General features: G+C 40.0%; 2 protein-coding genes across 7 annotated transcripts; both read right to left on the bottom strand.

Annotated features, from left to right (window-relative positions):
- Positions 1-1,615: 1,615 nt before the first annotated feature.
- Positions 1,616-18,945, bottom strand: kctd5b (potassium channel tetramerization domain containing 5b). 4 transcript variants are annotated; one of them, XM_026178821.1, is made up of 7 exons: positions 18,506-18,942; positions 9,174-9,282; positions 8,402-8,493; positions 8,207-8,302; positions 7,863-7,967; positions 5,342-5,467; positions 1,616-2,483 (listed from the first exon to the last, which is right to left on the bottom strand). In XM_026178821.1, the coding sequence occupies exons 1-7, from the start codon at positions 18,827-18,829 to the stop codon at positions 2,454-2,456; spliced, it is 882 nt and encodes a 293-aa protein (XP_026034606.1). In that variant the 5' UTR covers positions 18,830-18,942; the 3' UTR covers positions 1,616-2,453. The 4 variants fall into 4 exon arrangements, with proteins under 4 accessions (XP_026034606.1, XP_026034608.1, XP_026034605.1 ...); XM_026178820.1 differs by lacking the exon at positions 1,616-2,483 and adding an exon at positions 3,714-4,365 and having other exon boundaries at positions 18,506-18,945; XM_026178823.1 differs by lacking the exon at positions 7,863-7,967 and having other exon boundaries at positions 18,506-18,938.
- Positions 18,946-19,155: 210 nt separating this feature from the next.
- pdpk1b (3-phosphoinositide dependent protein kinase 1b) lies at positions 19,156-27,501 on the bottom strand. Of its 3 annotated transcripts, XR_003273243.1 has the most exons (15): positions 27,282-27,501; positions 24,875-25,165; positions 24,619-24,661; positions 24,396-24,533; positions 24,156-24,300; positions 23,951-24,048; positions 23,416-23,491; positions 23,264-23,332; positions 23,043-23,139; positions 22,754-22,927; positions 22,331-22,548; positions 22,028-22,085; positions 21,578-21,730; positions 20,461-21,465; positions 19,156-19,249 (listed from the first exon to the last, which is right to left on the bottom strand). XR_003273243.1 is itself a non-coding variant. In XM_026178814.1 (14 exons), exons 1-14 carry the CDS (start codon positions 27,303-27,305, stop codon positions 21,352-21,354), a joined length of 1,698 nt encoding a protein of 565 aa, XP_026034599.1. In that variant the 5' UTR covers positions 27,306-27,501; the 3' UTR covers positions 19,156-21,351. The 3 variants fall into 3 exon arrangements, 2 of the variants coding, with proteins under 2 accessions (XP_026034599.1, XP_026034600.1); XM_026178814.1 differs by having other exon boundaries at positions 19,156-21,465; XM_026178815.1 differs by lacking the exon at positions 27,282-27,501 and adding an exon at positions 26,598-27,223 and having other exon boundaries at positions 19,156-21,465.
- Between the last annotated feature and the right edge of the window lie 58 nt (positions 27,502-27,559).

Raw genomic sequence — 27,559 nt, 5'->3', positions numbered from 1 at the left:
AACGATGCAAAAAACAGAAGCCAAGGTTTTCTCGTTTTTTTTGTTTTGTTTTTTTAAAGATCCAGTATAAACAACTTCCACCTGAAGCTGTGTTTTCTATACAGTGTACAAAACGTGCAGTTTTCCTAAGAGTTAAATATTAATATTGAATTTGGATTATTTACATGAAAACAAAATCTTGATATGAACAAAGTCCTTCACCGCTGCCTTCGAACAGTTCCAGTCCCCAAACGCCGCAAATACTTCCCCTCAAAAAAACAAACAAACCCAAAACAAAAAATGAAACAAAACCCAAAACCAAAAAAAACAAAAAAAAAAACAAAAAAAAAACCAACCCTTAAAAAACGATCTCAAACGATGTTCCCTCAAACATATGAAATAAATGATCTAAGGATAACTCAGACAACAGCGGGGAAGGGGGAGTCACCATTGTCCTGAGGACTTTACCAGTTAACTTTAGATTTATGAACATGAGGTCTCAAATAGTTTAAAACTTCAGACATTTCTAAGAAAATTCTAATTAATGCAAACTTACGCTTAAGAGCCTTTCAAAGTCTTTATATTACTACAGGTCCACATTAACAGAAAACAGAGCAACTGTAATCACTCTTAATCTTTAAAAAGGCAAGAGGACTTCCTGAATGTATAATAACTTAAATAAAAAATAAATAAATAAAAACAAAAAAAGGGGGACAGTTCAGCTTAAAAATCAAATGATACATCCAAAACTGTTCCACAGTCTGAGATACATCAAGTCTGCAACCTCTTGAATATAATTATAACTAAATGGAACTCATGACGTGGTACTCAGAAATAGAAGTCAGCGTTAATGCGACTCGGGTATTAAAAAATTTAAAACTTTTTTTTTTTAAAAATTACACAAACCATGTTTTTTGCAGGAACTATTTTCTTTGACTGAACTACATCCGCCAGCTGGAGGAAGTGTGTGCCTATCCATCATGTAAGGCTGTGACAGGACGTAAACAACTGTGTTTGCCTCTGCTCACCCATAATGTCAACTAGCCACATGATTTCTAAACCTTTCTAAACCTGCTCACAATTTCAGTGGATTTTTTGGAGCAATGATTAAAGGAAAAAAAAAGTTTTTGGGCACTGTGAGAACCAGAAGGCGACTAGCATCTAGAGCCCGACCAATAGTTAAAAAAACTAAATCAAAAAAATATATCAACATTTCAATTAATCAGACAATTTGTTTCCCCTTTCAGATCCATGAAACTTATGCAATCACTCTTACGCTCAAATCAGCTGGTTGCAGCTATGTTGCCTCCAGCGAAGTTGCAGTGCCCTCTGGTGGACAAAGTATGCAACATCAAAACTGCTAACATGGCTGAAGGGTGCTTCTCTGGTCTCTTCTTTAATTTTCAGGTATTAGTTGTCATAAATGCAGATATATCTGTCAGACTCACGCTACATATAGTTCTATTAAATTCATGGGAATATTTGGATTATTTTAAACTCCCTAGAAAAGCAAACTATATAAACTAAAAGCAGTAGAGGGTCAGAGTTCAAATATGAATAGTTGACTTTCAAGCAAAGAGTCAATTTGACCTAACAGCACAAAAAAAAAAAAAAAAAAAAAAAAAAAAAAGCACCTCAATCTAACTGGGTTACTAAAGATGGAAGCTACAGTACACTAGTAGTATACTTTTACCTGAAGTATATATTTTTATAAAGTATATTGCTTTGCAACATGTTTATTATAGGTCATTTCCTACCTCTGATTACCTAATGCCCCTTTATCTACAGTCAAGAGTTCTTGTACTCTAAGGTGATCATTCCTTTTTTTTTTTTTTTTTTTTTTTTTTTTTTTTAAATTACTACTGGGAAATTTAAAAGAAAAAAAAAGTGCATTTGAGGTCCTCATGATCACAAATCTCAGTGAAACTGAAGTCTTTGGGTAAACATTTTTAACCAGTTTGCTTTTGGGCTCAATTTTATGTTATTAGCCTGACTCACAGCCGTTGAGCAAATACAACAATTCCCTTCTTTAAAATCTCTGAAACAATGATTTTTGTGTTTGATACTCGGAGTTATAAAGACCATACTGATCCCTTACCAGACCCTTGAGTTGGAGGATATAAGAATTAACTCAACAGATGACCCTGAGTGAATCGTTGGCCTTATATGATGGCGGCCATTTGTTATAGCATAAAACATATGTAGATTACAATTCTTTACTTTCAGTTAGAAACAAAAAAAACTTGCCGCTAATTTAATAAAAAGGTCCAGTTTAAATGTACAGGCACAAATTGTCAGTAAACAGACTTATTTACATCAAAAAACTTAAAAAAAAAAAAAAAAAAAAGAAAGAAATTGGAGGGAAAACAAAATAAATGCACACCCCACTTTAAATCTCCATTGTGCCACACGTTCTTCCACATAGATGATATGTTTGCATCATAACACCTGGAGCTCATAATACTGAGTCCTTCTCACATCCGGGAACCCCTTTCCTGAAGAATCTGCAAAGACAGAAACATTAGATAATCAGCAAAAATGCTCAACACTACACAATCTGCAGCAGTTCAGTCACTTTTAGTGTCCCCCAGCACCGATCTACCTCTTTATTAATGTCACAGTGTCTGTCACACTTAAAGCACAAGATGGTTGAAACAAACACACCGATTAGGGTGCAAAGAAAAAGGAAACGCTTGCACGAGTAAAAGTAGTAAAGAGTCTTTATCTTCTACTTTCAAGTCTTCTCACTCATTCTGGTTTTAAATTTTTTTGACATTAACCACTTCCATCCCCCTATTTCCCCCCTTTTTCTGTTAATGTAACAACCCCACAACACTAGAAAAGCAGCAGTTGCTCAAAATGTTAATTGTAAATGATAGGGTCGGCCTCAGAAAGACTTTGGGCTTCTGTAGAATAATGTCACTGTATCGAATGAAGCCACAGTTTTCCTTTCATACTGTGAGACTTTTCAGAGACCCTAAGAGATTTGTGATCTGTGACACATGCTCATACTTTGAGGATTTTAAGGATTTCTTCAAGACCTAAAGAACACATGTAAACACCCGTGTTTTTAAAACGAAGAATCTCTGACATTTCCTTCAGTGAATTTTGAGAAAATGGACTAAACATCGAGGGTACCTCATTTACTGTTGATGCAGTAATATCCTGTGATATTGATGCCCAAAGTTGGTCAGAGAAAAACTAATGCTGAGCAAAAATGAGATTTTGGCTTGAAACTGTGACACCATGAGTGGGAGTGAAGTTGATTTTTCAAGTTTTTTAAGAGCTTAAATGTGTTTCAGCTCTGATTTCACGCGGCTATCGACTGAGCTGTATTAGAAAGGTTACGAGGGCTCAAAAATACTGTGAAAATACAGGAAATTAAAAAGTGTAAAACGTCAACCTTCTTTTACATATTTTGAACTGTATTTTTTAACATTTTACAAAATTTTAAAAAAGGTTAAAAAAAATGTACATCCTTTTTAAAATATATTAAAGTTTAAAAAAAGTGCTGATTTTGACAGGCAGGTGGGAACTTTTTCCCTCCTAATTTCAGAGGACAGATCAAACCTTTGAGTCATTTCTCCTGAGTTAAAATTTATGTAATTCAATGTGAGGCACATTAAGAAGAAAATACCTGCTGTTCAACTGGTTTCATTTCTTAAGTATTTTGGGAAGAAAATATATTTTGCAAGGACAAATTATTACTGGAATTATTTCCTTGTGAAATGTGATTTTTACTTTTCTTTTGATGCATAAAAATGTGCCAGTAATATCGAAATTCCCACCTTTAATTATTAAAAACCAGCATAGCACAGACACACGAGTGGTCTGACTTAAAAACAAATAAAACCATTGTAACCTACAGCTATTTATGACAAAGAAAGGGCAGAGGGTGCACACCAGCCCACCCATCTCTTTCAATGTCATTCTCAGGGAGAATGAGTCAAAATGCAGCAGTTGATGATTCAGCATTAACCAATGCTGTGAGCATGTCAATAATTACAGGGGTCTGAAACCAGATGGGAAGAGCTCCATTTGTTTCAAAGAGAGCTTCACCTGCAATAAAGTCTCCTGCCTCAGCAGGAGCAGTGAGGCTTTTGATCCAGCTTTGGCCTGCAGACTCCAATGTCCAAAGCTGATTTGTAACCTTGATTCTATCATTGGACTTTTGTCTCTTATAAGAGCTCAGCTCTCGCCGTCTTTGAAAACAAATGTGAAACATTTTGAGGAGCGTTAAAAAGGCATCTTGGAAAAAGGGAGGAAGGAAAAACTAAGGAGGTGTGCTGGGAAAGACTACGAGCAGTTGAGCGCTCACCAGTGAGTCATAAGTGCTCAACCCTAATCAGAGTCATTCATTTCATAATCCGTCTCTTCGTCCTCGCTCTGAGCAACATGCAGCATGCAGACAGCACAGAAGAAGACAAGAAAGGCATGTTGTAAAAGAAATGAAAATGAATGAAGGTGAAAAAGGAGAACAAGGTGAAAAGTAAAACTAACAACGGATCAAAGGGGATTATCATTAAATCAACAATGTGAAGTGCGTCAGAGTGACACAAAAACATAATCCAAGGACACCTTCCCAACCAAGGTCAGTTCCCTTGTTTTGGATGTTAAATCTAGATATTATGTCCCAAACAAAAAAATAGCTACATAACAAAATGGACTGAGAAATAATGAACAGAATATAAAACCAGTAATAAGATCTTGATTTGGATAGGATGCCCCTGGAGAGACTAAATGAATAGAGCACAGTAAAATCTCTACAGTCTACATTTGCTTCAAATATGCTCTGACAGCCTCTAATCTCTTTAATAATCAGGAAAATAAAACCATAAATACAGGCGTAACAATATTAGTCTTCATGTGCTGCTTCCTCTAAGGAGTGGGCCACTATTACCCCAATTAAAAATAATAATAATAATAAAAAAAGAAAATTTAAAAGACACTTTGCCAGTAGCAGCACAAACCTGTGCCATCTTAATGCCCAGAGCTGGATTACACAGTTTAGACTTCAGGTCAAATTTAACAGAAATTTCAACAGCAGGTTAAATTTAGTTTGTCTACGTGATGTGAAGACAAAGTTCTGCTTATGCCTCAACTGAAATAATTACTCTCTGTAATATTTTTCCATTATTAGTTCTTTTTCTACGGTTGCTTGTGGTTTTTCTGTTCGTCAATTTTCTGGTTAGTCAACAAAATAAAAAAAAAAGCAGCACAATGCATTCCTTTACAGGGAGTTTTCATCAAGAAAGTAGTAGATGTGCTCTCAGCTCCCTGGAGGAATGTACATGCATCCAGCACAGGCCATCTTTCACCGATGTTTGCTATGGACTCATAACAAGTCCTTTCACGCACTTACCTTAGCCTTCTCACTGGGCTCACTGTTTGTCCCGTATGATTGATTGTGCAACTCCTTGGAGACTACACACAGGAACTCAGCTTGGTCTTCGTTTCCGTAGTTGTAGGAGGAGCCGATGCTGACGAGCTAGAGAGATGAGAGCAGAGCAAAGACGAAGAATTAGAATTAGACTGATAAAAGGCAAAAATCTGGGTTACTCGTGGTGGGAAAACACAAGGAGGGATACCTTATACTAATGTAAAACAGGTGGAAAACCAAACAGGGAGCACAGAGAGTCCTTAAATTTAAGCTGCCTCAGTTCTTAGTAAAACCCTAAAGCCTAACCCGGAGTTAGTTACATCACATTTAGCGCCTTTACTAGGTAGACAGCAATGTAGGACAGGCTTGGGAGTGACACAACAGATCCGTGGTCAGATTTAATCTCAATATGGCAAAGCTGCACAATTATATGGTGCACTGAGGGCAACAGGGTGTGCCATTTCAAATGTTAAAGCTAGCCATTTTGAAAAAGGCTACACTGAAAATCTGAGAGTTGTTATAAAAAAATATTTAAAAAGAATTCGTGATCTCAGGACCTGCAGACATGCCAGCACTGATTTCAACATAAAACATGGGAAAGCTCAAAGGAAACTAAAGAAAATATAATCTGTGGTTCACAAATTAAGACTGTAGAAATAAAAAAAAAAAAAAACAAAGAAAAGGATGAACAGCAGATAGTTACTGACAGAATACGAGTGCAAGGGACGGATCACAGGAAGCAACATGCTGATTGAGGGTGAAAAAATGAATAAATAAATTTAAAATAAAAATCACTGGGGAATGGTGGACTGACAGGACCAGGCTTAGCATCTCCTACAAAGAGAAAACCGCAGACTCACTTCCATCCAACAATTCAGATCCATTTTAAAGCTCTTTGACACAAGATTTGACCCTTTCCCCATTGAGTGTTTCTATAATGCGAATGGCAAATGTTTGGAGTTTTCACTAATGCTGCAATCGTCACACTGTTGCTGTTGTTGGGCTGTACTCTCATTAAAGCAGACCTATTATGCTTTTCTTTTACTTCCATCTTAATAAACATATCAAGCTTCAACTACAAAGGCTCAAGCAAAGGCAACATTGTTAAAAGGGTCATATCAGGCTTAACCGAGCCCCATCAAAACCTTCAGTTTGTGAGAGGCAGCCAATCAGAAGAAAGCTGGCTTAAAGGGAGGGTATAAGCAAACATAATGGGTCCACTTTAATGGTTTGTTTTTTGGTCTTGTTTTGTCTCAAGGGCTTACTCAACACTTGATAGTTGAAGTAGGCCAGTACAATTTGAACCAAATGAAAACCTCAACGAAACCACAGCACCTTGGTTTAAGCAAAAGAGCCTACAAATAAAACCTTTCTACAGCAGTCTTAAAAAACATGGCAATAATTTCTGCTCTTTCCCAGTCACATCAGTCTAAACAAAAACCAAAAGGACACAAGGGGACAAATAAAGGAATGACCAAGTGAGATTTAAAAAAACCCAAATACATAAAAAATAAAATAAACAACAAAAAGAAGAAACGGCTACTTCTGGATTTGATTTCGTGTTCATCCGCTTTTGCTGTTGAACATTAAGAGTGTGTACTGCAGGCTGCATGTATACAGTCTGTACCCAGGTGTGCATGTTCAGACATGCATCGCCTCATTAGCCCTGCTGCCACAGACTTGTTGTTGTTAGCGAGCTCTCCAACATTAACACAGCAAAAAAAACAAAGCACCCCTCAAATAATCTCAACTAGTTATCTTGGATTCCACTTGGCACACAGCTCAGTGAACCATCAGTTAAACAACAAATTAGATTTATATAATTGGAGCGTGTCCTAGAAGACTCTCCTCGTCTGATGGTGGAGCTTTAAGCTTTGCATTGGGAGTGTTTGTTTTTTTGGAGTTTCCCCATCTGACGGGTATAAGGAGATTAGTGGGTTTTCAGCTCTGATGGGAGAGCCAATGATCCCACATTGCAGAGAGATTCAGTCACACATTACACGGACTCCAAACACCCAAACATGCGGTTTCTCTTTGAAGAAAAAAATAAAAAATTTCAATATTCCATCTGGATTCCCTTGTAATGCTCGACAAAATCAGTTACAAAGAAGATTACCTAAACGGCAGATAAAAGCAACACTGCACTTCTAAACAACCAGTACTAGATTCCAGCGCCCACCTCCCTCAGTTCCTCCAAAAGTGACTACATCAAAGCAAAACAGATAAAGCTGCTGACATACTGAATACAGAACGACAAAAACTAAAGTAAAGCAAAACTAAACAAAACAAGACAAGACAAAAAAGGACAAAAAACAAAAAGGTGTCAGGGTCTCTTAGCCTCACTGGTGAGCAAGCAGTATACATGAAAACGGAAAATTATCAACTGAAAAATTAACCGATGGCTACGTGTCTACTTGGGACAAACAATGGCCAACGGGGTGTGTACGGACAACATGGGGATCATGCAGTGACCAGCCCGTGGACAGAGATTCGTGGGACACACCTCTCCGCTGTTGTTTGGCAAAGCAGACTCCTCTCCCTTCACCTCCCTTGACACAATCAGCAGAAACTCTGACTGGTGGGCCCGCCCGTAACCTATACTGACAAGCTGCAACAACCAATCAGAGCACAGAAGGGATGCCCGGATCATGTATGCGGACATTGAGAAAGATGTGATTTGCTGTTTGGCTTTTTTCTTTTCTTTTTTTTTTAAATCATTTATTTATTTATATATTTTTAAACCATTTCCAATGTGGACAATTGCCCTTTCTGGGTCAACGTGAGCATAGCGGGGTGGGTGAAGCACATGGAAGGACGATTGTCGCTGGGACACTGTGGGAGATTTACCTGTTCAAACTTCCAGCCGTCAGACATGGTGGACACCATTTGAGTGAGCTCCTCCTCCTGGCACTGCAGCACCCGGTAAACATGCTTTACTGGAACCTGAGAGCAAGGATGAGCACATAATGTATTCATTTTTTTAAAAAGGCGGGCATTACAATTATTGAGAAATCCATTGAAACGTCACATAAATCCATGTACCTGTGATGTTTTGCAATCGCGTTCCCTGATCTTGTCCTTGATGAGCTTTATTAATGATGTGATGTTGTAGAATTCGGCTTCTTCTAAAACTCCTAAAACAAGAAATAAGGCAAAGGATCTCAGACAGACATTCTACTGGACAACAAACACTCCAAAGCATCCTTTGAAGCAAACCAGCAAAGGAAAATGTTTGTGCCTTAGCTCTACAACCAGCACATCTCAAAAAGTGCAACTTTTACTTTGACAGCAAATATTCAGTTTCCACTTTACTTTTTCCAAGCTTCACAACTGCTTGGCGACAAGTTTGCCAGTGTTTGCAGACAAGTCAGCATCTTCCAAACTAGGAGCAGTCGAGGCAGTGTGCCATTATCTAAAGCAATCACAAGGTTTTCAACATAGCACAAAATATTTATTTGCGATCAGCTACACCTAGTGAGTGCTGCAATGCAAAAACAAATATTTGGGAGACAAACAGGCAACGACTAATGAAGCTTTTGCAAGTTTACTAATTGAAACCTTATAAATCTTGTTATCCAAATGCTCTCTTTGGGTCATCTTCATGTGCTGAACATTGAGTGAGTTTGGGTTTTTACAAGAGGGGCAAAAGTGCACCACTGTAATCACTTTCTAAGGGAATTATTATCCCAAAATTAGCCTTACATATAGTAATTCCCATGGGGTGCTTTGCGTAATGATCATCACTATTGTTTAAAATATTTGGCACGAGTTTGATTAAATTGAAGCATTCCTTCATGTTCCACAGAGACATTACCTTCCTCTGCCAAGTCCCTGTTGAGCACCAGTTTGCCATGCCTTAAGTAGTTAAGCACTGGCCCGAAGTACGTGGGGTCTCTGTCTATGAGATAGGCACCAGTTTCATCCTGCAAAAAAATCAAAGAGACAAAAAGGTACAGTTATTAGAAAAAACAGAAACTGCAATCATTGTTTTGTATTTTTTTAAAAATCCAAACAAGCATTTTAGGTAAATTTAGGATTGTTTTAATATATTTAAAAACTCTCCCATAGATATGACACAACTTCATTAAATGACATTTGTCCATTGAAAGGATTTTTTGTTTTTCATGAGCCAGTGTGTACTTTCAAGTGAAACATAATCTGAGCACAAACAACACCCACTGCACATCAGTGAACAAAACTCATGGGATGAGATTGTAAACGCAGGAGTGTATACAATCGCCACATTGGTTGAGAAGACATGCACACACAGAGCCACACATACAAGCACTCTGGGATATCACTGTGCTATTCCCACAGGCCTTGGGTTTGATCCTGATTCCTTCACAACTACTGGGTATTCCCCTATTTCTGTGATTAGACTGTCTTCGTCTCATGAGGGAAGAAGCGGCTAAAACAATTAGAGCAGAACAGAAAAAGATTTGGAACAGCAGGGCTAACCCACCACAGGGACCAGGAGAAAGCACCTTGGCTTAAAACCAGAAATTAGCCTAGTCTGGGCCGTTACACAGTTGGCCTCACACATAATATAAAAGACAGTCTGTACAGCTGTCCAATAGCCAGACTGAATCTACAAGCTGTTCAATACAATGCCATATTTAGTGAGTAAAATGTGCTGTAACATTCAATGAAATACTCAGCACAGAGGAAAGGCCTTGAGCATATTTTGAGCTCGTCTTCAAACGCTTCTGAGACACAGTTGCTCATGTGTCTTCAGGGGACAATCCTAGCAAATTACTGGTTTATGCTGCTTCTGACATTATTTGCCCAAGAACACACCGGCAATAAGTCATAAATTTCAGGACACTACATGAATCAGAGATAGTTCATCGTGCAGAGAGGAATTCATTTTGTAACCCATTAATATTTTCAATAATGAGAAAATGTCCCAGTGCAGTTTCTTTTGTAATGAATCTTTAAGCCCTCTTGGCTGGATGACCCCTTTTCCATGGCAAAAAATACTCCACCACAGCCCAGTGGAGCTCTATTCTGGTCTCAGTGCTCCGTGTCAGATTCTTACAAGTCCACAGTCACTGATTAAGCACGTATAGAGGTACGCCTTTATGGAGGACGCAACTCATCACAGCCATCCACATAACTCTGTACGCGATGGTTTGGCTTTCATAGTGAAGCTTAAGCTCCATCTATCTATTCAGTTGCACAAATGTCCCACTGCAGATCTTCATTGGAGTTTCATAGAAATAACAATGACAACAAAAAAAACATATGTTTTTCCACTTTCTCCTTCAGATTATCATTGCTATTCTGCAAAAGGAAAAAAAGTGATAAAAACACCTTCAACCTGTTCTTTTAAGTTGTGCATCACTCAAGCTTGAAACGCAGTTTAAGATCAGTCAGAAATGACAGGAAAGTATAATGTCAGTCTTTGTCTAAACTACATGCAAACACCCCCAATTTGCCAAGAAAACCTTTTACTACAATGGTTCACTGTTAAATTTAAAAGGGGAAACTATGGTTCAGCGTGTGGGTGCGTGGGTAGCTACAGACGACCGCCTACCAGAGGCAGCGAGTTGGTTGTCAGATGGGGACAGTGACAAAAATATGTAGTACAACCGGTTTGTGAGCCAAACCGTGGAGAAGAGCAAAGTTATAGACATACACAAAGCTCCAGTGAAACCAAGTGTTTAAAAAAACAAAACAAAAAACACACAACAACAACAACAACAACAAAACCCAGCAGCCACTCTTTGTAACTTTCATACTTAAAATTTTTTTTATCTTTTCATTAAAATTATCTTTTGATTTCCCCACCGTTTTCTTCTCACTTCTTTCATTTCTGGTGAACTCCTTTCCTGTTGTGACCCACTCACCAATTAGCACTCAATGAAAGCACAGTATCTCGAGGTCTTGTTCGCGAGTGATGGGAGAAGGGAGCTGGAGATTGACAGACGGATTGGTGCTGCGGCCGCAGTGATGCAGACGCTGCACCGGTCCGTCGTGGTGAAGAGGGAGCTGAGTGTAAAAGCGAAGCTCTCAATTTACGGGTCGATCTACGTCCCTACCCTCACATATGGCCACGAGCTGTGGGTAGTGACCGAAAGAACGAGATCGCGGATACAAGCAGCGGAAATGAGCTGGCCTCTCCCTTAGAGATAGGGTGAGAAGCTAATCCATCCGGGAGGGGCTCAGAGTAGAGCCGCTGCTCCTCCACATATAAAGGAGCCAGCTGAGGTGGTTCGGGCATCTGACAAGGATGCCTCCTGGGCGCGGTGTTCCGGGCATGTCCCACGGTTAGGAGGAGGCCCCGGGGCAGGCCCAGGACACGCTGGAGAGATTATATCTCTCGGCTGGCCTGGGAACGCCTTGGTGTTCCCCCGGATAAGCTGGAGGTGGTGGCTGGGGAGAGGGAGGTCTGGGCTTCTCTGCTTAGGCTGCTGCCCCCGCGACCTGGCCCTGGATGAAGTGGAAGAAGATGGATGGATGGATGAAAGCACAGTATAACCCACATTGACCAACGTTCGGATTTTGCAGGAATGCAAAGGAGCATGTTTTCATTGGTTGAAAACCTCTCTCTGTAGGCTCTTCATAGGAAAATTAGCCCAGTTTCATATCACATTGTTCCCAATAATACTGGTATAAAGTTTTAGGGGATATAAAAACATCACTATGTCATTGTTATAGCAATGCCATGTATTTATGCTCACCAGTGCACGCAACAACAAGAAAAGCCTGGGTATGTCAGAGAACCGCAAGAGCTGCCATGTCAGCCTTCAAGCATGATTTAGTATATCATCCTATAAAGCAGAACACTCTGCAAAACGTGCATGAAAACTGTTCATGCTGAAGGCAGAAAAAACAAACTTGAGGCAAAAGACACACCGTTTAGTATAAATCAGGCTATGATAGAGGAGATGCTAGCAGGTGGTGATGCACAAACCCATGATACAAATTCCCAGGTAGAAAACATTGTTCAGTTTTATTGTGCAGCTCCCGAAGAGTTAAAATACTTTAGTTACTACTAAACGAAAAAATAAACTTGTTTGTTTGTTTGTACGGACATACTGCAACTCAATTTCCCATTAGGGACAATAAAGTTACCATTGACATTGACCATTAAACGATATTTTAGGCAATTCTTTTATGCTTGTAGTTAAAATTTAGAGGCTCATTTTGTGCTTATATTTGATGTATGCTGCCACTGGATATAATGTGTCCAACAATGTTACATGATAATGCTGCTGCCACCTTAATTTAAATTAGGAAGCTGTCATCAATGACAGCAGCTGACTGGAGATGAAGGATGGAAAATACCCTACATTTACTTACACTTCTAAATGTTGCCGTCTGCAAATGTCTTCAGTTCCCCCCCCCTTCTATTGTGACATAATATTGAGGCTATATCACCTGCATTCGAATGTGACACATTCGCAATACCATAAATAAAGTATAAGCTGCATCTATACAGGAAGTGTTTTACAGAAATGCAGTGACCAGAGACCAAAGAACATCAAAGATATTTAGCGACTTCAAGTGGCTACAGCAGTGACTAAAAGAAAAACAAGAAAAAAAATTATTGGTGACATGAAGCTGGCAGGTCCTAAAAAAAGACCGGAATGTCCGTTAGCGACTCATCGTTAGCTTTCAAGCAGTGAACGATGAGTGAACTGTTTCCTGTGTGGACGCACCTTTGTTAGAGCCACAAAAGTGTTTCAACATTTATGATTTAACTGAGCTGTTTTTTCCTTTTTCTTTCCCATCCACAATCATGCAATTTTTCATGTCAGATCTTTGCAAGCAACAAAACAACTATTCTTGCTTTTTGAACCACACCTGTGGGGTCATTATGTCACAGTAACTACTTTGACTTTTTGTAGTTGGAAAAACTACTGGTTTAACACAGTGACCGGTGCTTTGACCAGCTGCGTACCAGCAGAAAGTGTGCTACCGCTTGCTGAAGACAGAGGAGGAGGAGAGGGGGGGATGCACGTTTGAAGGGATTAAGAGTGAAGGTAGGAGTGCACAGAACACAGTGGAGACTTTAAATGATGGTTGGTGTGACAGAGAAGGGTTAGATGGAGGTAGATGATCCGCTGTGACAACCGCTAAAGGGAGGAGCTGAAAGAAGACAACTGCAACACTTACGGTCAACTACCATTTCAGTGATTACACCTGTGTTTGACTGGTCAACATGTTGGCACTGAGATGAGGTATATTCAACATTAGTTTCACTTTGACTGCAGTGACTCTATGACAACACATCTCAACAAGAATTTTGGAGAACTGTGTAGAAAATGGGTGAAGAGGGAGATTCACTGCTGCCTACCACAGCCAGGACACTTGCAAAAAAGGGTTATATAAAAAAACAAAACAAAAAAAATAGTCCAAAAGTTACGGTGTGTGTCATACCACCACCAACACCCACAGCAGGTTGTTTTTGTGAACGTTCACGTGTATGGTACAACTGAACTGAAGAGAGCTGAAAAGCATTATGAAACTACATGTGTGCAGCATCCCCCAGCCCACCCCCCATTCCTCAGATCATCATCACATTACCCAATAAACAAAAAGATGGCTTGGTTCCATTTAGCTGATTTGGTTTCAGGGTTCCTGGTATTGTGTAAATTGGCTCATTGAGTGACTTGAAAAACATGGCTATTGTTTGTGTTATTAGTAACACCTGTGCTCACCTACTATGAAAGTCAACATTATGTTGTATGCACTATACAAATAAGCCTGGTGTTGACACACATACCAAAAGTTATCAGCAGCTTTAACTGAAAAATTGCATACTCCTGAAACACGAGGGCACGAGCATACACTTCTGTAAACTTGCTGCATATTTGTAAGCTCCACTATGAGGCCGCATGAAACCCCTGAGCTCGGTGGGGTTGGCCCTGTGGGTATGCATACATTTATGGGGAGATTGGAGGTGGTCACAGTGACCCGCTTCGTATGGTTAAGGGGGTTCTGATATGAGCCTGTGTGCACAAAGAGGAGCGTGTTTTTAATTAAAAACAAAAGACTGTCTCCGGGGGCCCAGGCTGGGGAGCACTGGGCAACAAACAAAGGGGTGTGGACAGTGAGTGAAACAGAAGACGGCTGCTGCTAGGATGCACAGCAGACGGGCAGAAATGAGAAATCAAGAAGAAAGTTGAAAAAGACGCTGAAATTGCAGAATGAAAAAGTCAAACCTCAATTATACATTCTTGATGTTTCTTCAATTAAATGAAAATGCAAGACCAATAAGGAACCAATTAAACCACATTTAAGAAATATTGAAACCGCATACTTTTTTTTTCATTATTATTTTTGGTCTGACAATGACCTCAGACAAGTAAACATTTAGGTAAACAAAAGTCAATTAGAAGGGCGGGCTTCACAGAAGAGGGAAGTGTATTGTATGAACCTTATCATTCTTTCTACACACAGTACATATCCTTCAACAGGAAATACCACAGTGACCCAACCCTTCGTACACATGATGCCAAATAAGGTTTTCTGCAGACACATTAACACTGAAAATCAATCCTTCATTCAACTGAAAAAAATAAATAAATAAAAATTGCAAGTCGCTGCACGTTTGCTTCTGAGAAAAAAAATTAGGTGTGGGTGAAAACACTGCATCATCACTTCAGGAACAGCAGCGCATATTATACATAGCGGTAAATTTCATACAGACTTATGCTAGTGAACAGGAACGAACAAACACATACGGGGGGGGGAAGCAATTTCCACCTTCACCTGAGCCACTTTATATTGCAGACATAAAAATAAATAAATAGAGCTGCAAACAGTGTGCAGGCGCCACATCCATTGATCTGATCACCTTAAAAAGCACAAATGTAAACACTCATAGTAATAATGTGTTCATGTGTATTGCAGGGCCCCCACTGGCCAGACGACAATTTTTTCCTAATGAACTGTTGCAAAGTTAAAAACAAAAGAGTCATGAATAAAAGGACCAAGTCTGATTTTGTTAGACAGGGTCGTTACTATGATGCTGCCTTATTTTGCCACCAGTGTTAATTTGCTCTGATGGATTTAAAAAATTAAAAATGACATTTAGGCTGTTTTTATGTTTTGTTTTTTTGAATAGACGCTGGAGCTTGGGGTAAAAAAAGCAAGACTCCCCCCCCTCCATATAAATCACCATAGGTTGCTTCAGCTCTGTGTGATTTAATTTTTTTTTTTCCAAATAATGAGTGGATAAATTTTTACTATACTGTTCTATGGGCTGTCACAGATTCCAAGAATACATGTTGGACAGGTAGAAGCAGCGCAGGTGGTCAGGCAATTCTGAGGGAATGTAAAGACATCTCTGCCTGAATTAGAGTACAAACGCCTGGCAGAAACAGAGCTCAAATATGTTGCAGCAGATACCCATGTCACATGACCATAGCTACTTAGCCAAGTGGAAGTCTGATCCTTGTAAAGTAAGAGTCAGGAATCCCTCTGGAGTACAAGCAGTAATGGCATAGTCAAATAGGCCTTCGTCTTTTAAATAATACACGCTTCGCATCACGGCTATATTATGCGAAACCATCTCATATTTCACATTATTTGATGCTGATAATCTGAACACGAGTAATAACCCTTTGCTAAGCATAGGAGAAATTTCACACCTTTTTACCATCTTCAAATCTGAAAGGCAGAACCAACTTATGACTGAGGAGTGCTTCTGGCATTAAATGAAAAGCTCCTTTTAGGCCACTAAAAGCTTTGCTGGTCCAGGGCACGCTAGGAAAACTAGGAAATCACTGCGACGTGGACTTTTCCCCCCCCCTCCCGAATAGACAACCATGAAAGGTGCATCGTAACTGAAGAAGAAGTGAAAAACTGACCATGCTGACCGATTTTGTTACAGAATCTTTAAACCCTCTGCAGTACAATGCAAAAAGTAATGGCGAGTTCCCGGATTACGTGCATTACTTCAGTGAAGGCGATGAAATCCGACTGGAGTCACACCTGAAATTGTCAATAGCACTCTGCAGCTTCCTGCTGAGCACTTACTGCAAGAAGACAGTGCGGGAGCAGACGATATCTCGCCGTTAAATATTTACATCGTCTCCCACAGTGTGCTCAGGCATGATACACAACCTGAATCCAGCCATATTTTTCTCTCTCACATGCTGCAGGGAGAATTTCTTAAGGCTGCAAATGGATATGAATATGAAAAGAATAAGACACTGAAAGAACAAGAATCCTTTGTGATGGGTGGCTTGAAAAATTGATGTGGTACTCAAAGCTGGGCCCTTACTCAAGAGGTTCAGAGCAGATTAAAAGAAGTTTGCCAGTGAGACAGTTGCCCACTAAAGTGCATCACTCAGCTTGTTGACTGGACAATTTTTACATGCCCGCTCATGACTGAGCAGCAAATCAAACAACCTAATATCTACATCACTCCAGCATGACAGCTAGGACTAAAATTACATAAAACAAGATTTAGAAATGCGTGATTGTCAGCTGTTGTGGCTGTACACATGACAGTACTTCCTTCACTTTCTCCCTGGTCCACCCCGCTGTGCAAAACAAGCTACAGTCAACAACATGAATAATGCAGTTCTCCTCAAGAGTCCTGCTGAAGCACGTCAGCCTGCGTGACTGAGAACTGAACCACTCATTTCCTTGGCTGGGAGAAACAACACTGCATTCGTCCAAAAACAGAGCTCTTCACTGCTCTGTCGCTTTGCCGAGCTATATCTATCTATCTATCTATCTATCTATCTATCTATAGATATAGATATAGATAGATAGATATAGCCACACACCCCTTTTCTGGGTCACTTGTAAATTAGTTGGCGGTGCCAAGTGAAGTAATACCTAGGTATAATCTGCCCTGCAGTGGGAGTTACCTTAAACTAGATAGTCTGCAAGGAGTGAGGTCCAGAGATGGCTCAAGAGTGCGATACACACTTAAGACAAGGGCTTGAGACAGACTGATTTGTTGCTCATGAAGGATAGAGACCAAAAAAGCAAGCTGATTATTCAGAGATTAAGATATTTGCATGAAAATACGAGATGAGCCATTGTCTCGTCTTAGCATAAAGGGGGGCAGGGGCAAAGCTAAAAGTGTTCCAGTGGATGAAAACAGTGAACAATGGAGCTGTAAAATAGAGCACAATACACTATGTATGTGGACAGTAATACATTGTGGTTGACAGTGCTGGGGAGCCTTTAAACACACATGCACTACTGTTATAAGTGGGCAGATGGACCAACAGCCGCCTTCTGGAGCACTGGGGTCATTCAGGGAGATAAGTGACTTCATCCCAGTTGTCAGCAGCACTGCACCCCACCTGACAATGACTTATGTACTAATTAGGGGAGCCTCACCAAGTGTACAGAAGCAGACTACTGCAGAGCAAACAAAGCTGTGAAGCAGATAAACCTCAAGAGACGGAGAGGAAAAAGAAAAGAAAAAAAATACAACAGTAGTTTTACAATCACTGAAAGGCTAGAAATGGGACACAGACAGAAATGGGACATTCAAAGCACGTCAATATATCATTAAAATAAATTTCGAATATTATATGAACACTAGACTACAGCCAATCAAACTTAAAACTTACTCCTGTAGTTACACTAATTTATATACAACCACAATAAAAGCATTTGTTTTCAGTACTGAAAACTGACTAGGAAATAAGAAGCTTGCTGTAAACTGTTACTGTTTGACATCTGACACCTCGCTGAGTGCAGCGCAATGCAACGGCCTCATATGGGGAAAAGTTTCCAACTACTGTGGCGACTTATTAGATTCACTGCGAAGCCTATGTATTTAAAAAAGAAAAAAAAAACCCACTGCAGTGTCCCACACCTTCAACAGCATAGCGGTGTAACCGCTTTATCTGATAACTTATTGTGCTAAATGACACAACAAAGAGATACACGCAAGCTAGCAGCAAGATCGTATGTCATGGGTTGACTGTCGGAATCTAGCTAGCTTAGCTGGCTAATGCTAGCGAGCCACAAAAATTTGAGTTAACACCAAGAACCTAGATAAACACTGATTTTCACAATGCCGCAGATCCGAATAAACAAGATGATATATGCTGTAATTAATCATCCTAATGACGCTAGTAAATATAAGCATATTCAGTAGAAAATAACTTAAAGTTTGGAAACTGCTCTTAACTAGAGTGCTAGCTCGGCTAGCTTAGCATTTACCTTGTCAGAGTCGAGCTCGGGGTCAGCTTGGCTCAGTCTGTACAGAAATGATTTTGGGTCTCGACACAGCGTCTGTCTCGTAGTTAAAAAATAGGTTCCCCCGACATTTAGTCGAATCCATTTTGAAGCCCCGACCCCAGCTGAAACGTTTCGCTCCGCCGAAGAATGGCCCAAACATCTCCGGTGAACGGAGCCGCTTGTCTCGGAGCTGTTCTCTGCCATTCCTCTCCTCGCCTCCTCCGCCCTCGGCTCGGCACGGCTCTGGCTGTGCGGCTCACAGGAAATATCGGAGGTGCAGCCACAAACTTCGAGTCCGCGATTCATGCAAAGCAAACTGCCAGCTCCTCAGTTCAGCCACTCCTACTAACCCACTCCACCAGCACTAACAGACACTTGCATAAATTATTCCAGAGAAAAGAGGCCCTCCCCGGCTTGATCTCTGACGCGTCAGCATGGAGAACAAAATCTCTTGATACGGAGAGCCTGTAAATATCATTGTGAGTGAAAATGCACATCTTTGGAACTGAGGTGGAAAAAATAAATCTTAGATTTCGTGTACTCCTATGGTTGTCACTGAATACTTAAAGTATTTACACAAGCTTGTCAAGTTAGCACTAAAGCGCGTTAAAGTAATTTTCAGGACACAAAAACAGTGATAATGAGCCGGTACTTTATTTACATGCTGCAAAATGTGAGATGCCATTGCCACTGAATGATGCGGTTTCTTGACTGTCATGACCCAGGCTGTTGACAGAAGACAGGACACATGGCTTTATTGGTATGCCTAAATCCCTACATGCTTTAATTACTGGACTACCAAGCATTAAGTGGAAAATTCATCATTCAACATCTACTGACCTAGCGCACAAATAATCAGAGAGAATGAACAGATTCATTAAATTATCAGAATATGATTAAATCACTGAGCAAATAGAAAATGTATGATATAGTAAGAAAAAAGCTGTAAAATATTATAGTTTACAATAATTATTCACATTCAAAGGCTTTACATCTCAATACATACACAACATGGCCCCTGAACATGACTTCAATCCAAATATGATTCATATATTAGAATTTAAATAACACAGAATGAACTATAGGCTAAACAATAGCCATCAAATAACCTTATACAAGAATAAAAATACAAAAACTGTATCCTAATATCATTGCATTACTTGCTTCAGATTTTAATAATACATCATCTGTACATCACAGTTCTAGTCAGTTACAAGCCAGGTAGAGCTTCTACATACAATGTAACCGACTGCCATCGACTTGATTCAAACAATTTTTCTAACTAGAAGGGAAAACACTTCTCGTGCTTCCTCAACTTTATAGACAGATACAGCAATTTCATCGGTTATTTGGATGAGATAGATATTCTTTGACTGACATCCAACCACATCTGGCCCTGGGCCAGAGGGTCCCCAGTCACACACTGCACATACAGACTCAGCTGAAGGAAGAGGACCTTTGGAAAGACCGTAAGGTACTATGACAAAAAAAATTAAAAGCATTATGATAATACATATTTCTAAAACAAGAGCACAAGTTAAATCAATCGGTTTAATTTCTATTGGGCCAAACAGAATGAAAAAAAAAAATTAAAAAAAAAATTAAAAATAGGCCAATGAGCCCAATGAGGCAGTTTTGCCATATTGTCCAGGGACAACAGCTTTACTGTGATTGCTTCTGAAAATGATAGTATGTGTATGCATCTCTGTTGATGATGGTGGTTTTCTGTTCAGCATGGGGTGGTCAGCACATAAGATTTTGTTTTGAATAGGGCATACTGAAGATGAGTGAACTATTCCACCAAATAAAAAAACCCAAAGAAAAATAAAAAAAATTAAGAACTCACACCACAAAAGAAATAGCCAGTGAATGGTACAGAACAACCAAATCATTCAACAATAGTCTCTATGGTTTCCAATGCAGTCAAAAATACCCACCTTTACTTGAATAAACTTTATCTCCAGTGCCCTAGGAGAGAAGCGGACAAGGCTGAGCTACAAAAACTGGCCATGCAGGAAAGATAAGCAAGTTATGATTAGGAAGTACAAGCTAGTGGCATGTTTACCCACCCCCCTGTTAGCAAAACATCCTCGGCTATGGAAGGCTCATACTTATACAGAGACTGGTTCAGACCCACGTCTCACTGCAGACCGGCACTCTGCATTATTATATAGAGACCTTAACTGCAATAAGCAAAGTACCGAGAGACTAAAAAAAAACAACTCAAATACCGAGGGAAATATTTGGGTTCTGACAAAAATAGAGAGGATCTGAGTTTGGTAAACGTGTGAGACTGAACCATTTTACAGTATCTATAGAGTATATGCACTAAAAGTGGGGCTTGACTACAGCTTGCACATACAATGTAGGATTAGGATATGGTTTAATAAAGATATCATGAGAGGCGCTGGTCCACAAAAGCAAGATTTTGTGTCATCATCGAAGCAGGAAACCAGTCCTTGCGTTTGAGATAGTCGCAGCGGTACCCAACTTGTCACTCTACAAGACAAAGCTTGTCCTCCTCCCCCCCTTGCCCACCCCCGCAGAATGTACAAAAAGCAGATGTGCATGGTGGAAGTCTTATCATCCATACATGGAAAAATGCAATAGAAGCCTCACAGAGAGCACAAAGAACAAGCAAAGCAACCCTAAATCCAAAGTTGTATTTTTCCCATGGTTCTACTCAGGAAAACAAACAAGGTCTAGATGCCAGCGTCTCTAAGAGTTTGTTTACATTGCGGTGATGAAGGGCACTAAAGAGGGTGTTACTCTGCTCAGTGATTGGCCTCAGAGCTAAAGAGGAGTGGGCACAGGGTGAACCTGTGCTCCTATAGGCCAGGGTTTTGGTGCCTTTGATAGATCTTTCTCCACACTTCCTGGATCTTCTTACACCATCTGTCTGCATTCCCGCTGGGGTCCATCAAATAGTATGTCCGGTTAGGCTGAAAACATCATAGGAAAAACATTTACATATTTTTTAAATTTATTTTATATAAAACTGAAGGAAAATATTAAGATCTGTCAAAAAGGCATCACAAATCAATAATTGTGTACCGTGTGAACAAAGAAGGTTTTGAAGTTCTTGGCCTCGGGGCGTAACTCTAAGGACCAAGGAATCTCCCCCTTCAGGACCCTGTTGACAGGATCCACGTAGTACAGGTGTGGTCCTTCAGTGAGAAGCAGCTGTCTCCGTCGGGCGAACAGACCCTGCAAAGGAATGCAAACATCTCATTGCTTCACCAACAGAGGGGGCTACGAGGCCAGTGACACTTTTGCACAGTACAACAGGGAATTCCCCTTTACTTCCCATTTGACAGCAGTGAAAAGCAAAGGGAAGTGACTTCACTGATCTGTAGCCAACTCAAACTGGAAAACTCCACAGAGTCTAGCTGGCAGAATAGTGTAAAGTACTAAAATATGTCTTTTTTTAAATACTGAAACAATGCAATAAAGTCATATTAAGGATTCAAATATATGCTGTAGAATTCACACACACACACACACCTTTCGTTTATCCACTGGGCCCATTTTCAGGATTAGGTTATTCTCCACAAACTGGTGCCTGTGTTGATACACAAAAACGCAAATGGTAACTACACAATTTTTTAAAAACAAAGTAACATAACTAACTGTTAATCCACATTTCTAAATCATTCACCAAAAATCTCTTACGGTTTCCAGTGCAGTGAAAAATATTTCCAGGATACAAGAAAGACATTGATTCAAAATTGGTTTTGATATACATCCAACAAAGAACAGCACATGACACAGACATTTTAACAGGGATGGAGAGATGGAAGGGGTTACCAGGGGTTTCCAGTGGTCTGTTTATCCAGCAATAACTGCTTCTCTTCTTCAGTGAACTGCAGGTCCAGCTCAAAGGAGTTGTTGTCCAGGTCGTGGATATACTGCTCAATGTTGCTGCTGGACCTCTGCGGCGGCGTCGAGTCATGTGGCGACAGGGAGTGTGATGAGCTGGACGGGGCCACCTGCATGTTGCTGAACTGGCTCAGGAGGTCATCGTACTGAGAGTCATAAAGAGACAGTGTCTCGTTATGAAAGGTGCATTGATGTTATGCTGATAATTTATGACTTGTTTACAGTTTGGATGAATCTCTAAGCTTCAACAAGGTCTCAAACCTGATGCTCTCTTTGAATGAGCAAACAACAGACCAAAACAAACAAAAAAACATACCAAGACTGTTACCATAGTAAAGTAAAATATCTTACATTTCCATAGCAGTCCTCATCATCTTCAGACATTGCTGGCAGGTAGGGTGTGAGCTTGGGAGGTGTCTGTAGGTGAAGGTCACTCCAGGAGATGGTGTCAAAGAAGGGGTGCTGCTTCAGTGGTTCGTACCCTCCCATCTCTTCACAGCCAAGCCGCTTGGTTGGGTCCAATGACTGAAATTTAAATAAAACGTAAATAGCCAACTTCTAAACAGGTAACTGATTAACTTATTTCCAAATTATTACCAAAGGAGGTTGAAATGTGTTATTGTGATATGCAATGACATACCAAAAGCCGTTCAACAAGATCCTTAGCTTTGGGGAAGAATTTCTCTGGGAATTCATACTCCAGCTTTATTATTTTCTGGAATATCAGGTACTCATTTCTACAGCAATTAAAGAGAAAAGAAAAAGTGTAACTAGTGAACATTGGTGTGTTTGGTTCAGATTTTTTGCACTTGAAAAAAACAATTAAGAAAAATTGAGTTTTGTAAACACAGTAGTTCTTACCCAGCTCTGAATGGTGGTAAACCAGCCACCAGCTGATAGATAATACATCCCAAGGCCCACAGGTCAGAGCTAAAAATTAAAAAGTAAACAGTTATAAAATTGCAGGAATGATGCCCACCCTGAGCTGAAAAACCTAATAAAAATCTCATTACCTCTTGCAGGCTGATTTCTCTGTTAGTAGCTCTGGAGACACATACTGCGCTGTTCCAACAAACGAGTTTGCTCTCGCTGCCAAAAAAAAACCCCAAACAAACAAACAAACAAACAAAAGGGTAAAAAGACAAGTTCTCCTTTCTTAAACATGTTCTATGCAGCATGTATTAAATGCTTTTCTACTGTGCAAAAAGATTGTAATCTAACATAGGTGACAAGCTTGCAAGTTACTTCACCAGCTACAAAGATTGCATTGCTTTCAGCCATAATCAAACCACAGAACAAAGCTGATGTGTAACCGTCAACTGCTTTCTACAGTCAAAGCAAAAGCAGGGGCAGTTACCCAAGTTAGCTATAAGTCTGTTAGTAGCATGAACAAGTGAACTTTGTCAATATATTGGATTCACTCAGTGATATTAATAACAGCAGATTTCTGAAACTTATGCTCAGTCCCTTGAGGTCAGTTAAGACTATATTTATGCTGGTCATACTTTGCCACAAGGAGCATAAAGAAAATCAGCACTGTGATTATACCTTGTTTACTGTCTGATGGTAACTGTTTTGCTGTTCCAAAATCTGTTATCTGAATGTGCATCTCTTCACTCAGAAGAATATTTTCTGGTTTCAGATCTCTGAAATTAAAACAATAAAAATTGTGAGCAAAAACAAACGCTTAACAGCAAGTGAAATTTTTATAGCAAAACTTGCAAAAAGGACAAAACAAAGGGTGTTGTCTTACCGGTGTATTATCCCCTTATTGTGTAGGTATTCTAGAGAACAAACTATTTCAGCTGAGTAGAATCTAGTGCAGGTCTCATCAAATGAACCAATTTTGCGAATGTATTTCAGGAGCTCGCCGTTCTTAGCATAACTAAGACCAAAATCTAAGACAGACTGGTTAAGGAAAACTTCTTAAACAAAACAGTAAAACACGTGTTAGGAAATAGGCCTTGATAGACTGAATTTGTTAAAAGGATACACAGCTTCTCATCATCTTGAAATGTGAAGTAGAGTTTGACAAAGAACGGGTGATCAAGACTTGACATCAAATCCCTCTCTCGTTTCACATACTGGGTTTTGTTCTCCTTCACAATATGGCGTTTCTCTAAAATCTTAACTAAAGGAGAGAAAAGAGAATATTAGTAGACGAAAACCCAGCAACTATTTCATTTTTGTCCAACTCATTATACGTTATTACTTACTTGCATATTCTTTCCCTGTTGCCTGCTCTCTTGCCAGGACAACCTAAGCATAAGAAACAACAGTGAGATGATATGGCATGTAACCAACCAGTCAGATGTTGAGGGAAAATAATAATATTTCCTTGGGCTTACTTGTCACTTCACCTAAAATTAACTCAGCATGACTCATCCAAGTACATTAATCAAAATAACGCTAGCATGTAGCAACATCTTCCTCGGCACATTTCAAAAGCTAAGTGGAATGTAAGTTACATACCGTTGAGAAGGAGCCCTCTCCCAGTATCTTGCCAAATTTAAAGTCCTCTGGCCTCTTTTTGCGTGGCTGAGAAGCCTGGACGGCTGGCTGTGTGCAGAGCTGTGGGGCCTGGCTGCTAGCAGATGCTCCTACAGCACAAGCCTGTGAGGCTGCGCCCTCCATGCTGGGGCCGTGGCTGCTGCTTGCGCCTGGGATTGCAATTGGCGAGCAGGAGTCAGGGTGGTTTCTTACCATTGATGGATGCGAGCAGGAACAGATGACAACGCTGGGCTGAATGGGCACAACATCATACTGTAAGAAAAAGAGAGACCATAAAGAATTTGTTATTAAGCAGGGTGACACAGGTAAATAACAATTCACATGTGGAAAGGCTCTTTACTTGAGAAAGCTAAGGGACTGTATATCCATCTGAACTATTACTGGATTGAACATAACAGTGACGACAAAAATATAAGGATAAAATAGTAACAATTTAACTTTTCAATAACGCATAAAGAAAATGTGTTTTGTTATTCAGCACTTTAAACTATCACTTAAATGAGGAATGAGGAATTTCAGGTTTTTCCATCAGTCTGCGATGGATTTAGTAATTGATGCGGTTATTAGTTGTCAAAATACAGATTAGATGGCCCAAAGAACACACGACAAAAGCAACTAAACTTAATTACTGAAAAACATGAGCTTCCTAGAACATCACCGGCACCAGTGACAAAGGTGAGTTGAGATGTTTACATAGATGAAACTAAAAGAAGTTACCCACCACAACCACAGTCTTCTCACTCTACTGACACCTGAAAGTTCCCACTGGTGTAAACAACACTTTGAAGAATTTTCTTTCATATGCTTTGAAATCTCTGAACTTTCTCATTGCACTCCATCATGAAAATTAACTAAATTAATTAATTATTTTTTTAATGATAGCTATATCTACATTGCTATGCAGTTCTTTATTAGCATGAAGGAACTCCATGTAGAATTTTGTTGTGCAACCTTGTGTTGTGTTATGATAATAATTAATCCTGAATCTTAAATCTCTTTCACAAAGTATACATATGACACATGAAGAGAAAGCAATGTACTCACATATTACACGAAGCACTTTACAGGCTGCTGGCTTAAAATTATTGTTGCTTATAGTTCTGTAAATTACAATAACCTAAACATACTACTACAAGTGAGACCACTTGTAGACCAAAGTCTAACAGTGATAAGAAGGAACTGCTTAAGGAGCCACTTCTGAGCCTGGTGGTCCCACCCACCTGTGTTCAGGCTGTAAAAACTATGTCAAAGTTAATTTTTCATATGACAGTGATACTTGAGACAAACTGCGCTGAACTCACACCATCTATGTGTACATAATCAAACTGACATGGCAGATGAGGCACACAAACTGCCTGTTTAAAACTTAAAGATAGTGCTTCCTAAAAATTCCCGGTACCGGTGTCATTTATATAGAAACACATTGAATTACCCGAACAATGAGTGTGTAGTTTATCTGGCAGTTCAGTTTACGTTTAATTAGTTCAGTTGGCCTAGCTTTTTCTCATTCAAAACCAAGGTGTGGCCATTATTTTAGCTGCCTATTCCGGCCTATTTCAGCTAGCCATATAACTACCTACTGAGTCACTGCTATTGGTCAGGCATGTAATGGTTGGAGGAAAACGCCGAATAACGTTTTCCTAACTCTGGGAAGTCGTGAAACAACCGCCCTGTGCGAACTTACCTTGCTAACAAGCTAATGTTAGCTCCTGCTGGCTTGTCAAATAATGCCGGCCATCGCTGACAGTGAGTTACAAACTTAACGCCAACAGTCAATTAGCTAACGTTAGCAAATCAGGCAACACAAGCAACTTCAAAACCGTGTGGCATTTTCAAGAAACGTCACTTAATCGTGTTCAAAGTTAGTTTCCTGCCGTTTATATGAAGATTTGAAAGTTGACACTCGAATAGCACAACGCTTTCCTTCAAAATATATGCTAACCAATGGAAGAACGCAATAATGCTAATGCTAGCCCGCTAGCAAACGGGGATATCGAAAGCGCGAACCTGTTAAGCTATCAATAGCCAATAGTTACTGGTAGAGGAAAACGCTCATGTGTCCCGTGTAACTATTATCGTGTACTGGTAAGCGTTTCAAAAGGCCCAAATAAGTCGAGAAAGTGTGACTCATGAATACTGTGTGAGATTTGACGATCCAAATTAACAAGGCAAACACTGCGTGTTGCGATAGCCAACATTAGCAAACTAGCAAGCTGCTAGTGAGTCGTAAGGCTAAGCGATCTCCTGCAGCTAGCACTGCTCTTCAAATGAAGGCCCGACGTAACTATTTATCCCCACAAAGCCTCTACACTGACCATTTTGAGCACCGGCTTCGAGCTGGTATTCACGGCAAAGTTGTAACACTTACCACCTGACTTGTAGCTCTTGCCATGAGAGTTTTCAGCGAGTATTTATTTGGAATAAAATAATTAGAGAAGCTCCAGTAATGGCTGCCTCTGCGCCTTCATTTTCGAGCTGTGACGTCGTTCCACAACAATGTTACCGCAGGACAGCAGAGGAGAGTCCCGCTGTGTCCGCCCCCTCGCCACATTAACAACCTACTGAACTTCATCTTACTGATAGGGCCGGAGTCAGGCGGTAGCAGTTGTGGATATTCAAATACCGCAGTAGACGTGGCCTACAAAC

Source organism: Astatotilapia calliptera, chromosome 8 (assembly GCF_900246225.1).
Source record: "Astatotilapia calliptera chromosome 8, fAstCal1.2, whole genome shotgun sequence".
Taxonomy (NCBI): domain Eukaryota; kingdom Metazoa; phylum Chordata; class Actinopteri; order Cichliformes; family Cichlidae; genus Astatotilapia; species Astatotilapia calliptera.
This window is presented reverse-complemented; position numbering and strand designations above follow the sequence as displayed.